Genomic DNA, 15,000 nt, shown 5'->3' on the forward strand with positions numbered 1-15,000 from the left:
TGCTAATGAATAGAGGCAGAGATTGTATGTCATAAACAAAGAATAGCAAAGAAACCAATTTGATGGAATACAAAGCATGTAAGAGGGAAGTTACATGAGAAAAATGTAAAATATGACTCAGGTTTCTAGTCTCATATAAAAGTTTTATGGTTTAGGTAAACAATACTACTGTAAATGACAGAACTGTGGTAGTTGCAAAGGGAACTTGTTCTTTAGTGAATAAAACCTTTTTTTTTTTTTTTTTTAAAGACATACTGAGCTGGAATGGAAATGGTGGTGAGACATCCACATAGAGATTTTTACAGATCAAAACACGATGACTATTCCTGTCCAACAATACCCAAGTTCATGCTATTCATAAAATGAGGGGAATAGTCTTAATGGCCTCTAAGATCCTTTCTTAGTTCTAAATCTGTGATCCCACTATGGTCCCATGAACCTCAACTTGAACCAAGTTAGTAGGTAAAAAAAAAAAAAATTAACGTAAGAAACCCCCAAATTGCAGAGATGGCAAAGTTATTTCTTTTGACTTAGTAACAAAAGTTCAAAAAGGAGAGGTAATATTGCAGAGTGGATAGAGAGCTATTCCCAGAATCAGGAAAATGTCAGGTTCATGTTTTGCCTCTAACAAATTAGGTCTGGCAAGTTATATAACTTTCTACTCCCCTAAGTAATTCTAAAAGTAAGTTGTAAGAGCAAATACCAATCTATTTTGGTAAATAGGGGTTAGTTCTCTTTACCAGTGAAAGCTAGTCCATGTACTTTGTCTGACAAGGCTCAAAAGCACAACCTAAGGTACCAAGAACTTTACTTTCCATATAATTAAAACAACTGACAACATTAAATCAAAGAAATGCAAATTAAAGTAACTCTGAGGTTTCACTTCACATCTATCATATTGGCCAAGATCACAGAAAATAACAAAAAAAGCAAATAAATAAATGCTGGAGAGGACATGGGAAAATTAGTATATTCATATATTGTTGGTGGAACTGTGAACTGATCTGAGCATTGTGGAGAATAATTTGAAACTATTGACCAAAGAGCCATAAAATTTAGTATATTCTTTAATCCAGCAATACCACTACTAGATTTGTGTCCCAAAGAGATCAAAGAAAATATATGCAAAAGATATTTATAGCATCTCTTTTTGTGATAGCAAAGAATTGGAAATTGAAGGGATGTTGAACAAGTTGTGGTATATGCTTATGATAGAATACTATTTTGCTTTAAGAAAGGATCAGGATATCAGAAAAACTTGGGAAGACTTATATGAACTTGATGAAGTTAGAGTGGTCTAGATTCCTGGTGGTCTAGAGGTTAGTGGCTATAAGAGAGTTATTAAGAATCCCTTTTAAATCGGCCGCAAGTTCTAGGAGTGAAAGAATTCACTCATTCTCAAATATTAGTTGCAAAATGAAAGTTTATTGTTAGATAGTAATCAGTTTACCCTAACCCTACAATTCTTGTAGGAGTAGGAAACATTTTTTTAAAATGCCCAGTCAATATGGCTGGTGCATACACAAATGTTCAGCACTCATCTTCATTCATTTCTAGGCTTTCAGGAAGCTTAAAAGGACTCTTCCTGGTAGGTCCCCTCTCCTTCCTCTTCTCTACTATCAAGAAAATGTCCATCTCTGAACCTACAATGCTTGTTTATTAGAAGCACTGGGATGCGGATGCTGCTGCTGCCTCTGCCTAACACAGGAGGAGCTAATTTGCCAGATGTAATCCTCTCTGAATTGAGTTTAAATGCTTAAACAAACAATGCTTTCTTTCCTTCAAGGATTAACTTTGTTTGATGTTACTCAATTTGGCCCACAGAGTTAATGTACAAGTGTCTTGGGCTTTAGAAGCCGGATCATGGTAATAATAAACCATGATCTTCATCAAAAGGATGAAGAAACACAACACTCAATTTCTATCAGAGGGGCTGTGCAGATATGTAGATTTCTAGACATGGCTAATGTGGTACAGCCAGATGGGACAGTGAGAAGAGTGCTCATTCTGGAGTCAGGAAGACTCTTCCTGTGGTCAAATCAGGCCTCAGACTACTAGCTTTGTGACCCTGGACAAGTTTAATGTAAAGCAAACTGGAGAACAAAATGACAAACCCCTCCAGTATCTTTGCCAAGAAGACCCTCAGATGGGGTAACAGAGTCATACATGACTGAACAACAGTAATCCATACTCACTGATGTAAAATAGTTGTAGAACATTTTGTGACAAACTTCCCAGAAAATATTCAGTTAAATGTGTAACAGGCAACTCTAGCTGGGAAATCTGCTTACAGACGACTGAATAAAAAAATCTCATAAGTCACACAAATATGTAGTAATATGGCCACCAGCTCGGCAACTTCCTACCATTCCTTTTTAAGTCTTGCTCTCAAGTCAATGAATAGTTGAATTCCCTATTTGAAAGAAAAACTTGTAGAACTCATTAGCCAGGGAACAAAAGGGACCAAATCAGGCACCTAGTCCATAACAGGAACTTAGTAAATTCTTGTTGACTTTTTTTTTTTTTTAAATGCTGTACTGTGCTCACCAAGTCATTTATTCTACTGATAATAGTTTTAATCCCTTTATGGAAGCACATTATTGCCTTTGTAACAAAAATTTTATTGTACTTTTAATATTTACTGGGATTGCCTTCAAATGCAAAACAAAAATTTTCAGATGAAAGCAAACAGGAAAAAAACTTTGGATTAAAAAGGAAACAGATCTGTTGCCTGTTATATATGCAAACACTAATGCTAAGACAGAGCACATAGTAACTAAGAGAGTTTATAATTTGATTACAATTCAAAGACTAAAAGTTTGCCTCAAGTTTCTTCATTTGTAAAATGAGAATAATAATAGCAACTACTTTTCTAGTTATGGGGATTAAATGAGATAATGTATGTAAAACACTATATCAATAAACATTTTATTGAGTATCTATTATGTGTTAACTACTGTACTAAGATTAAGGCTAGGTAGCAATTGAGGCAAAGAATCTCCTCTTTCACCTACTCAAAAATAAATTTAAAAATTAAAAAAAGAACAAAGAAATAAATTTGCAAGAAGACAACCCTGGCCAAAGCAGAAATGCATGCTATTTACATTGCGGTCTCAGTCAAACTGAGATCTCTTAAAGACCTTAGCTTAAAAGGCCAAGGTCTCCCATTGCATCCAGTTGTCCTGATTTATAGCTTACCATTGGATCCAGGTGGCTCTAGAGTGGAAAGTGAGACAGGTGTCCTTGCCTAGCCCTCCCTCACTGAAATCCAGTTCACTTGCACATCATGGCACCCCCTCCCTGATGTCATGATCCTCTTCAAGAAGGAAGACAAACTACTGTACTAAGAACTGGAGATATAAAAACAAGCAAAAGACAGTCTCTGCCATTTAATGGGGGAGACCTATGATACTTACACAGTGCCTAAACCATACTAGGTACTAAATGCTAACTATTCATATTTATATTATTATTATTATTCTAGAAACAACTTTCCTTTCCTAAAGAAACCTTCAGAGGATCACATTAAGGAGAAGATAATAAGTTTAGAGATAAAAGGTACATCCCAGGCCCTTTGTTCCAAACTATTCAGTGCACAGATGAGAAAACTGAGATCTTAAGAAGGTATGTGACTTGTGTACAGTCATACAAAACTGAAGCAGGATTTGAGGTCTTCTCGAAAACCAGCCCTCTCATCTCAGTGACATTCATTTAATTTATGCATATTTTGTTTTTCCTTCTCTATGCTAATATTATGATGTCCTCTTACCTTTCTCATAGTAGATTATAAACTCTTTTCATTTTTGTCTTTGCATCTTCAGCAGCTAGTAGAGGGCCTGGCACATAACAGATACTTTAAAAACTGAATGAATTAAAGTGGGATCTATAGAAAAGAGAATTTAATGCCCAGGAATAAGGAGGATGCAAGGGGACAAGGACAGAAGGAAGGAACATGGTTTAAAATGAAAAATAAGATGTCAATGGCAAGGTATTTATTAACTATCAATCGTGCTCAGTACAAGTAGTGGTTTATTATTTCTCAGAATAAAAAGTAAAAAATTGTTTTAAGTACATAAAACCAATATTCTATTTTAAATATATAAAAAAAAATCTTATACCAGAAAACTTTGGTCATATTCACAATGAATATTCACATTCATTTCAGGGTAAAAGCCCTATAGTCAGAAGAAAGGATATAGCAAAGGAAGAGAAAATGGAAATGATTCTTCCCTCAAATTCAGTGACACAGGATGCTCAACAGAGTAGTGTTACTCTTAATGAAGCCCAGCCACCTAAATCTTTGAGATAGGTGTTATAAGCATTTTTGTTTTGAATTGTCATCTTGTGTGTTGTTTCCAAGGAAAAAACAGAAACAGCTCCAGTGAAGACTCTAGTGGGTGATCTTGTCCATCATCTGTCCTAAGCTGCTCAAGAAAATGAAGGCTCTTTACAGCAGTGACTCCTCAGTGTGTGGGGTTTGACTCACCGACCTGAATGCAGCACATGAAGGAGAAAAAACAGATACAAAGTAAGGTGAATAGAGAGCCAAAAAAACCCATTTGAATGAAAACTTCTGTTAGTCAGCTTGACCCTAGAAGGGGAAATCTGTATCTGTGTCTCAACTTATTAGAGAGCAAAGGTATAGCACAGAATATCACTACAGAGCCACAGATTTAGAGCTGAATGAGACCTCAGGAGTCACCTTGCCCAATTCCTTATTATACAAATAAGGAAACCTGAAGCCCAAGTCATGAGGAACTCTTAAAATTGCTGATCCAGGAACAGGATCCTTTCTCCAAATTCAGTACTGCGACATTTAAAAAATTGTCATTTTTTAGGTGCCACTTGAAGGGTACCTGGGCAGCCAGTGGTCTGGAGGTAATCTTCCTGAGTTCAAATCTAGCCTCAGAGACTTACTAGATATATGATCCTGAACAAGTCAATTAACCCTTTTTGCCTCGGTTTCCCTAAGTGTAAAATGAGATGGAGAAAGAAATGGGAAACCACTCCAATATCTCTGCCAAGAAAACCCCAAGTGAGGTTTTCCCTTTTGGGAAAAAGTTGACATGACTGAAAATTACTGAACAACAACAAAAATGAAGGGTACTGAAAATATTTTGTATAACAGCAAATTTTTTTCAAAAGCCCTTTTCTTTACCTTGTATCAATCCATTTTTGAATCTTGCTGAGACATTGCCTTGGCATAACTCAAAGGTAGATTCAGCCCCACCACTGGTCCAACAATGCTAAGCCATGATGTAATATAGTTTATATTCCTTTAAAAAAAAAAAAAAAAAAAGAGCAAACTGAAAGGAAAAACCAACATTTTCATTCTGGTTTGCAATCATCATAGAAAATCAAGTAGTAGGTATTTATTAAGTATCTACTATGTGCCCAGCATCATATTAGGCACTGATTTACTTAATTTTTTTTTTTTAGGCAGATCTTACTACTATCTGAAATGCTATATTAAAAATCTGTAATATTTTAATAGTATTATTTTAGAACCATAAATTTACATTTAAATACAAATATAAATAAATGTATCAGGCTAGTATCTCTCACCTGTTGTCTTTTTCAGAATTGTCTAACAATGAAGTCATGAATTCATTTGTCTTGCAAGGATGAAGGACAAAGAAAGGTTGTCCAAGTATTGGGTGCTCCTGAAAAAATCAAAATGGATACAGAATTACTCATCAATATGGCTTTGAACAAGTTCAACTAATTTGGATTAAATAGACAACAATGATAGTAATAATAATTAATTAATTTTACATTAATGAGTTAATAGCACTTTAAATGCAAAGTGTTTATTAGATGTTATCTCATGGGCAGAGTATTATAGTCCTGAGTACTGGCAATATATCATGCAGTAACAAGAGATAATTTATGGGTCCTTTCTTTTTTTCAGAAAAGGGGAGGGAGAAGAAATGCACATCAATAATTTTAACCCAAAATGGTTCATATAACTATAAATAAAGCTCAGGAGCGAAAAACAATTCTTACTGGGGAAAAGGGGAAATTTCAGAGAACTAGCAACTTCTGTCTTATGTGCTTAGGGTGGAGAGGGCAGGGCTGGCAATCTAAACAAAAAGAACACCATGAGAAAGCAGAGATGGAAAAGATAGAAAAGAATAGGAGAAATCTGGTTTGGGGGAGTGTAGACTATGTGGAGGGAAATACATGAGATAAAGCTGAAAGCACAGAATGGTTCCTGAGGATGAGGCGAGTCCTTGAATGTTTGAGCATTACTGAAACAGAATCATATTTTTAAAATAATTTTGAGAAGATTTATGCTTGTAGAACTTAATTTCTCAGTAGTATGAGGAATAGGGAAAGATCCTCACAGGATCATGAATTTAGAGTTAGGAGGGAACTTAGAAGCTATCAAGGCCAACTTCCTCATGACCTAGGGGAAGGGACAGCAAATGAGATGGCTGATTAGAAAGCTAATAAAATATTAAAATAATCCACGGAGGTGGTTGTGAGGGCCTCTGCTATAATAGTGACAGCAGAGGAAAGAAAAGAGGGGATAGCTGAACCTCCAAGAAGGAATCTCTGGGAGCCAGAAGGAAGAGAGTACCATGGCATCCTTCTCTCTCCAACCTGGACCAGAGGAGTACTTTATGAATGGGACCAGACGAAGATTTCTCAAAAAGTCTATCTAATCCTAGGCCCAGAGAATGGATTAGACCCTAGGCCCAAATTTCAGGAAATCATGTGATCTCATAAGTCTGTAGGACAGGAAAGATCAGATCCTAGGTCTAAGTTTCAGGAAGTCATGTGACCCACAAGAAGTAGACAGCATTTCTGACCATTGGTCAATGGCTACTTCCTTTTCAGTCCATCCAATGAACCCAAGTCTTTTGCTACTTAACCAAATTCACTATTTCTGGCTGGCTAGGCTGGGCACCATGCTGGCGCATGGGAGCTGAGAGGCTCTGGCTTGGATCTCTCCTTGAAAGGACTAAATAAATGCTTCCTGTTTGTGTCCAAAGACCTCCAAGAAAGAACTAGAAAATGGGCTTCCAAGAGTTGAGATCATGTGTCACATGCTCCAGACTGGAGACCACCTTCCCCCATGGTCCATGTGTGAGATGATACATACTTGGGGAGATAATTTGCACCAATTCTTCTGATTCCATTCCTCAGCAACTATCTCTTTCAAAAGGCTAATTAAATGTGGCTAACTACTTGATGTCACCTGGTAATCATAGGACGTAACATTTAAACGTTAGTATTTAAAAAAACACCATTAGATTTCCAGAGCTTAGAGGGGTTTTGAGGTCCCAACTTTTCAGTGTAAATGGATGTTGGGAGAGGAACTCCTGTGTGTGTTACATTTATATATGAAAAGAACATTGAAAATGAAGGTCTACAGGCTTTGAAAATTAATAATATTAAGGGGCAGCTAAGGACCGGAGTTCAAATCTTGTCTCAGACATTTAACACTTCCTAGCTGTGTGACCCTGGGCAAGTCACTTAACCCCAGCCTCAGGGGAGAAAAAAATTGTATTAGAAACCGCTTAACAGTCTAAGAAGGAAAAGTCAGAATTCAGTGTAAATATGAATAAATTCTGAATGAAGAAATTAAGTGATTTTCTTTTTCCTTCCCCCTACTTTTCTCCCATCTCATCTCTAAGATAAAAGCAGAATAGTTAATGATTCCTTAACTTTCCCTAATGAAAATTTTGTCCTTTATAACTTAAAGAAATAAATGAAGGAAATTCTATGCTGGATATGATTCTTTTGAACAAGGAAGAACTAGTTACTGATGGGAGAGGAAAAGATGGAGAGAATAATGAAATCCTTAGGGAAAAAATCAGCACTAAGAGTTTGTAAAGGACAAAAATGTTAGCCCGATTTAAAGCATTTGTAGAAGGGACAGTTAGGCAAGATGAGAACATCTCAAGAATGAAATTTTAAAAGGCTTGAGAATAAACAATTACTGTTACTCCTGTCCCAAAATATTGCAAGTAGAATCCCTCTGACAGCTGTGACTCCTGGGCAATAGCTAGCCTCATGACTTCTTGCCTCTCTCTCTCAGAGCTCTTGTGGCTTGGGGCTTTATTGTTATGGCTGCTGTTGTACAAGTATGTTATTTAATAATAATAAGTGACATCTCTATAATTTGTAAAGTTTGCAAAACACAAACATAAAATGAATGTCATGGAATAGTTCTATAAAAAAAGAACAGCAGGATAATTTCAGAAAAGCCTGGAGAATCTTACATGAACTGAGTGAAGTGAATAGAATCAAGAGAATATTATACAAAGCATCAACAAGATTATATGACAATCAATTCTGATGGACGTGGCTCTTTTCAACAATGAGGTAATTCAGGCCAATTTCAACAGACTTATGATGGAAAGAGCCAACTCCATCCAGAGAGAGGACTGTGGGGACTGAATGTGGATCACAACATAGTATTGTCACCTTTTTAGTTACTTGCTTATTTTTTTCCCCTTTTTGCTCTTATTTTTCTTGTGCAGTATGATAAATGTAGAAATATGTATAGGAGAATAATACATGTTTAACATATATTGGATTACTAGGGGAGGAAGGAAGGAAGAAAAATTTGGAACACATAGTTTTGCAAGTGTAAATGTTGAAAACTATCTTTTCACATATTTTGGAAATAAAAAGCTATTTAAGAAACACATAAAAATTGTTCCATTTGTGACCCACAAATTAGTACTATAGGCATTAATCCTAATCTACAGATGGAGAAACTGAGGCTCAGAGGCCAAGTAACTTGCCTGTGGTCACACGACTTCTAAATGTCAATAACAAGATTTGAATTTACGTCCTCCTGCCTCCAAGTCTAACATCCCCAACATTAAATACTGTTTTTCCCCAGTTCTTCCTTTGCCTCAACTTCCCCATTCTTCCTGGGCAACATAATTCAATGATCTCTGAAAGACCAGGGAGAGAAGGTGCTAAAGAATTAGAGAAGGACAAGTATTTCCATTTTTTTAAAGGAAAGAGAGGGAAATTTGCAAATCATAGGGAAATAAACATCAGGATTTTTTCTACTGATATATATATATATATATATATATGTATGTATATATGTATGTATTTTTTTTTTTAAACTATCAACTCAGAGGGTAAATTCATGTGAAAATGCTACCATCTGCTGTTGGAAATAATGAACTGATGGAATTCAATATAGGCAGCAGAATATTAATTTGATAATATAGAAAGCCAATCCTTTGTATCAATCTTACAATTTAATAAATATTTCTCTTTAAATAAAGTTCTTCTAAATGGTTTTCCATGAAAGTAGGAAGATTAGGCCAAATTCATAGCTCTATAACACTAGAGGAATTATATGAGTTGTGAAACTTAATTTTGCAATGGTTAAATATCTTATAAAATTAGCTGGATGTGAATACACTCTCAGAGCTATTAAATATGATGACCATATGGAGATAATATAGCACTGGCCCTTCTGAATCTATAAATGCTTTGTTTCTTAATTCATTTCTTCATTCTGTTTGCCCTCTAGGAGGGCCCAAATATAATTTCAAATACTGAGCTCTCACATGATTTTATTTCTCTGACAGCCCAAGTCTACCTTTTGTACCAAGCATATTCTTCAAACATGCTAGAAAAAATATTCTTTCATTCTCTCCTGAACTTGAGTTTGTTCATGTATCAAAATACTCAATTCCTGGTGGATGGTGACTTGTCTCTAATACTTTTTAAATATAGAAAAAACATTTTAGAGAGGCTTTCTAATATGGGCCTAACGGAATACCTAATAGCCACTTCTTCCCATCCTTCTCCCTCCAAAATGGAGTTGCACATAATCATGGAATAATAATTGGAGTAGCTAGCAATTTTAGGTTTGCAAAGCACTTAACATATGTTAATTCATTTAATCCTTATAACAAGTAAAGCTTCCCTCAGCCACAGAAAGCACCAAATGAGTGGAGAAGTATTTTTCCTCCTGTCAATAAGCCAATAGAGAGCAAATACTTCTATAGACATGCATGAACCTTTAATAAGAGAAAGCAACAATAATTTACAGATTCACAGATTGCAAGGGACCCAAACAGCCCTTTGCTCCCACCCTTACTTTAATTTTAGGACACTGCTTGCTCAGACCCAAAGAGATGGAACAAAGCAATAACAAAACTTCCTGAATTCCAACCCAGCCCTCCTATCTCTACCCACACTGTTGTCTCATGTTATCACAGCAAAAGCTGCTTTATCATTTTGAATAGTTTTCCCAAAATTTCCTCTTTCATTGTTGGGACATATTTGTAAAGCTTAAAGAGGCCTTAGGATGCCCTCATTTTATAAATGGAGAAACTGAATTTCAGGGCTATGGAGTAGATTGATGATCAAAGAGATAAACAAAGCCTAGAGTCAAAACCAGGTCTTGATTCCCAAACTATCTCATTGTACTATCTCATTCATTGTCCTTCACTGAACAAAAATTTATTTCATGAATACTATGTTCAAAGCATAGGGATAGCCTCCATGGGAAACATGTCTGGTTTCTCTTCTCAAACAATCTAGTCTGGCAACAGGAAAAAGGTGGAAAGGGGAAAGATGAATAAGCATTTATATAGCACCTACTTTGTATCAGACACTATGCTTTACAATTAAGAGCTCATTTCACACTCACAACCACCCTGGAAGGCAGAGTGCTATTATTATTTCTATTTTATGGATAAGGAAATTGAGGCAAATAGAGGTTATATTACTTGCCAAAGTCACACAGTGTCTTAGGCTGGACAGAGAATCAAAGATCTTGAGTTGGAAGGACCTCAGAACCTGTCTAGTCCAATTCCCCTCATTCTACAGATAAGGACACTGAGGCCAGGGGAAAGAAGTGACTTTGCCAGATCACATCAATAGTGTCAGGTAGGATCTGAACCCATCACCTTGATTCCAGAGGCAATGCTCCTTCCATTGTACCATGAAGCCATGTGTTAAATAACCATAATATAGAGGGTATGAGATAAGAAATGTACAAATGATAAAGGATTTCAGAGCAGACAATATAAGAAACTGACTCCTGCAAATACCATAAAAGGTTTTAGAGAAGAAATGGAATTTTACCTGAGCCTTAAAGGATGGGTGGGTTTTGATGTGATAAAGAGTGAGAAGAGAGTGAAGCATTAAGATGAATTCACCTACACAATGTAGGTATGTGTGTATACATATATACACATTATATATATAATATCATAATGCATATTTTGAGAATAGCAAAAAAGTAGTTCCTCTGTAACACAGAGAAGTAGTGGGAGATCTAGCTATACTTGTATTGAATTGAACCTGGCCATAGTTAGTAAATGTGTCCTAAAGATTTTATGCAAAAAAGAGAGGGAGGAAGACATAGAATCACAATTAGGGTAGCAGAGTCTAAGCAAGGAGACTGGGTAAAAGGTACCCCTCCCCTTCTCAATGCTCTCTTACTAGTGAAATAATCTATTGCATAAAACCTATGTATCTTTACTATTTTTAGCCCTCCTACAGAGAGCTTTCTTTCTTATCTCTGGTCCGCTCATCCTCCAGGGGTTTTCAATAAACAACTTTTCTGCCTTCTACTGAGTGATCTCTGAGTAGTCATTTTGGGTAAGAGTCTTCTACATCCCACACACTTAATATAAAATTTGCTTGTGATTTTAAACTTTTTAACTTGTTGCACTAATTTGTAAGTAAAAGAACAACAACAACAACAAACTGGACTATTTTAAGACCGGCAGGAGCAGTTTTCAAAGCCAGCTGGTAGGATTTCTATGGGAAAAGAGCAATAAAACCTCACCTGATTCAAATTCAAGCCTGGCCTAGGCTGGCTGGGCAGATAAGGTCTCTAGAGGACAAAGGAGTTTATGCTAATTGCTTTGAAACTTGAGGAAAGGTTTTGGAGAACTAGTTTAAATCTAAGTGAGAAAAACAAACATATACTTTTGTGGGAATTTTATGGGAAATAATTTTACTGTTGCCTATGCAGGCTAGATTTGGTTACCTTTGAGTATAAGATCTTAAGAACAATGGTTTGTTAAAGAGAAGTTCTATTAACTGCCTGAAAGGAGTCATGTGCCTCTAATTAGGTAAAGTTTGCCGTCTGAAACACTTTGGGTAATTTGTTAACATTAAAAGTTATGCTTTAAATCTAGCTGTGCTGGATATGTGGGTTTTATGAAATCATTTAGCTATCCATTGTATTGTGAATCTGAATAGTTTTGAAGGCAATTTAGGAGACTAGAAGGAAAATTTGCATGTGGAAAAAAGGTTGGGTGGGATAGGGAGAAACGGTATCTTTTGTCTTCAAAGGTGAAGATTAAACTCACCCCCCCCACACACACTGCTTCCTGCTGCTTTAGCAATGGAGCATCTAGTTAGAAAAATTGTTGGAAATTGGTTAAAGTATGTAGTTAAGGGAAAGAAGAAGGATAGAGAAATGTTGAGTGGGGGGTCGGGAGTTAGGAGAAATGCAACATTAGGAAGGGAGGCCATGTGAAGTCCCTTTCCCCCAATTAAGCCTGATATAGAAGGGTGGCCAGGTGGAATCCTCTCCTTCCCCCCAACCCCCCTCCTAAGTGTGTTCCAGCCCTTTTTTTAAAAAAAAATAAGTTGCAGCCGCCTGGTTCTCAGCTGAAAGGAGCAAACTATGATTAAGTTAATTGACTGAATATTTCAAATATGTGATCCATAATTTGGTAGTGCTATTTCTAAAAGTTTAATTGATATTTTAAGGAATCTTTCAGATTCTCTTATGTGGTATTAGGATATTCTATATAAGTTTTAATTGATTGTATTGGGTCATTCTGAGGTCATTTAAGGACTTCTGAAAATAATTTTTTTTTTTCCTTTGTCCTTTTAAAAATGTTTCTGTAATAGACAATATGCAGTTTGAGATATTTGTCTTTTTATTGGGTGTTTTAAAAGCAAACTGGTTTGTATGTATAATATTCACTCATGAAAAATCTGCTTAGATATGAAAGATAATTGTTCTAAGTTGTGAACTTACTGGGACAAATTTCTTACTGTTATCAATATAAGGTCATGGTAAATACCTGGTTAGGATTTATCTGAAACTTTGGTTAATGGGATGTGTTTATAGGAGGTAAAGTTTCTTGGGATTATAGTTAATGCTATTTGAGAATTTTAAAGCTCCACCCTCTGATGTGCTGAAGGTTGAGTTTTAACTGCTTATGTTATAATGATGTCACTGCATTTTTTCCTCCTGTGACTGATTTCTATAATCAGAGCAATGGTCTGTAAGAAACTCTTAAAGCAATTCAATTATGTCATACCTTGCTGTTTCCAATCTGGCTTTATGTGATCATTATATCCTAAATACTTGGGCAAATAAGTATTTAGTCTGTTACTATCTGTTACTGGATATTGTGTCTAAGATATTCAAGTGTTTTTTTTTTTTGTTTGTTTTTTGTTTTTTAAGTTTCTAAATAATGAAAGGACGAAGCTGCTGGCCAATCTATTTTGCCTCCCTACATCTTGTAGCAGTCCTTGTGGATCAGTCTTTCTCTCTCAGACTGTTCTAACCTTTATTTGTTAGATTTGTTTTTTGTTCTAGATTTTGGTCAAATTACAGATATATCTGGAACTTAAATCAGTTTTGATTGTCAGCATGCCATACCACACCCATACCACACCCATCCCCCACCCCGGACTGAGTCTCTGCCCGTCCTCAGCATGAAGCAGTTTTTTGAGAGACCATCGTCCTTGCTCCTAGTGTACTTTGGAATGATATAGGGAAGTTGGGAATGGTTGATGAATGACTATTAAACCCTACTGTACACTAGTCTGTTATGTATAGGAATTTTGATTTGCTCTTGGGATTTATATATGGGATGGATATTTGATAATTCTTTTCTGTGAGGAAAAAAAGGGAGGAAAAGATAGGAAATTGGGGAAATTAGTGAATTTTTCTCAAAATACCTGAAATGGGAACCCCTAGTTCTTATTCACTTTGCCTTAGCACTTCTATCTCCCGCCCCCCCCCCCCCAGGCCCCATCTCACTAATTTGGATTGAATTAGAAGTCCTTAAATTTACTGGACTATGATTTGTTGGTTATGCTTCAATTTTAAAATCCCATATTCTATTGGAATTGCCCTGGCAGACTCATTTTTGGGATTATTTTTTAGAAACAAACAGAAAACAGAACCTATCTTGGGACTAGCAGTCTCTCTGACCTATTTTTCCACTCCTGTAACCCCAGTTGCTTAATTAGTATTTCAGCATTCTCGAAGGACCCTGAAGTTTGGTATCAGACCTCTAAAAGTTCAGAGTTTGCCTGCCTTGATCTAAATGCATAATCTAACACTCTGCTCAGAAGTCTGGATCCTTTCTGGATCCTAGTAGCAGCTCCTGTTCTATGGAGAGGGGTCAGGTGGAGCTCCTCTAGGCCCCACTTTTTTCCCTCTTTTGGAGTCCCTGACAGACTTGGGATGCCCCCTCTTAGGATGGGCAGCAGGACTGTCTTGAGCACTGCTACTCTCTATATAAGCAGAGACTGAGTTAAATGCATAAATGACCACTTAACTCATAGTGAACTATCCATCTCAAACTGGATTCTCTGGCTGAGATGATGTCCCAACTGCAGAGGACCTGACATGCTAGCAACAGGGAGTCTTTGTATTGCTGATGAATTCTGGGGTTATCAGAGACTTGTTCTTGCCATAAGTCCTTGCATTTTTCTAGTTTTATTTTGGTTTATTTGTTTCACATAGGGTTGGTCAAAATTATGGTGCTAGACCTTCCAGATATCTAGAGGAACATAATTCAATGATTTGAATATTCAGAAGAGAGAGAGTGTGGAATATTGTGCCACATTTCCCTTTTATTGTCCTTACTCAGTTTCCCTGAATTGTTCTGCCTCAGTTCTTAATTGTTCTGTTCTATCCTCAGGCTATAACACCACCCTTCCCTCTTAATCATCAGAATGTTTGATAAGATAAATGTCTTATATTTTAGAACATCAGGTGCTTCTCCCCAACCCAATTAATTAGAA

At 36.3% G+C, this 15,000-nt stretch overlaps 1 protein-coding gene and 1 long non-coding RNA gene across 9 annotated transcripts in view; one reads left to right on the forward strand and one right to left on the reverse strand.

Annotated features, from left to right (window-relative positions):
- Positions 1–4,011: 4,011 nt before the first annotated feature.
- The window catches only part of ATG10 (autophagy related 10), a 330,517-nt gene continuing 319,528 nt past the window's right edge, over positions 4,012–15,000 (reverse strand). For all 8 annotated transcript variants that reach the window (XM_074282171.1, XM_074282167.1, XM_074282170.1 and 5 more), the window contains 3 exons: positions 5,566–5,663; positions 5,159–5,276; positions 4,012–4,490 (listed from right to left, as the gene is read on the reverse strand). In XM_074282171.1, the coding sequence (XP_074138272.1) occupies positions 5,165–5,276; positions 5,566–5,663 (210 nt within the window). In that variant the 3' untranslated portion in view covers positions 4,012–4,490; positions 5,159–5,164. The remainder of the gene's footprint in view (positions 4,491–5,158; positions 5,277–5,565; positions 5,664–15,000) is intronic.
- LOC141550991 (uncharacterized) lies at positions 4,403–5,758 on the forward strand. Its single transcript, XR_012484760.1, has 2 exons — positions 4,403–4,528; positions 5,582–5,758. It is a non-coding gene; the product is annotated as an uncharacterized LOC141550991 (long non-coding RNA).

Source organism: Sminthopsis crassicaudata, chromosome 1, assembly GCF_048593235.1.
Source record: "Sminthopsis crassicaudata isolate SCR6 chromosome 1, ASM4859323v1, whole genome shotgun sequence".
In the NCBI taxonomy this organism is placed as follows: domain Eukaryota; kingdom Metazoa; phylum Chordata; class Mammalia; order Dasyuromorphia; family Dasyuridae; genus Sminthopsis; species Sminthopsis crassicaudata.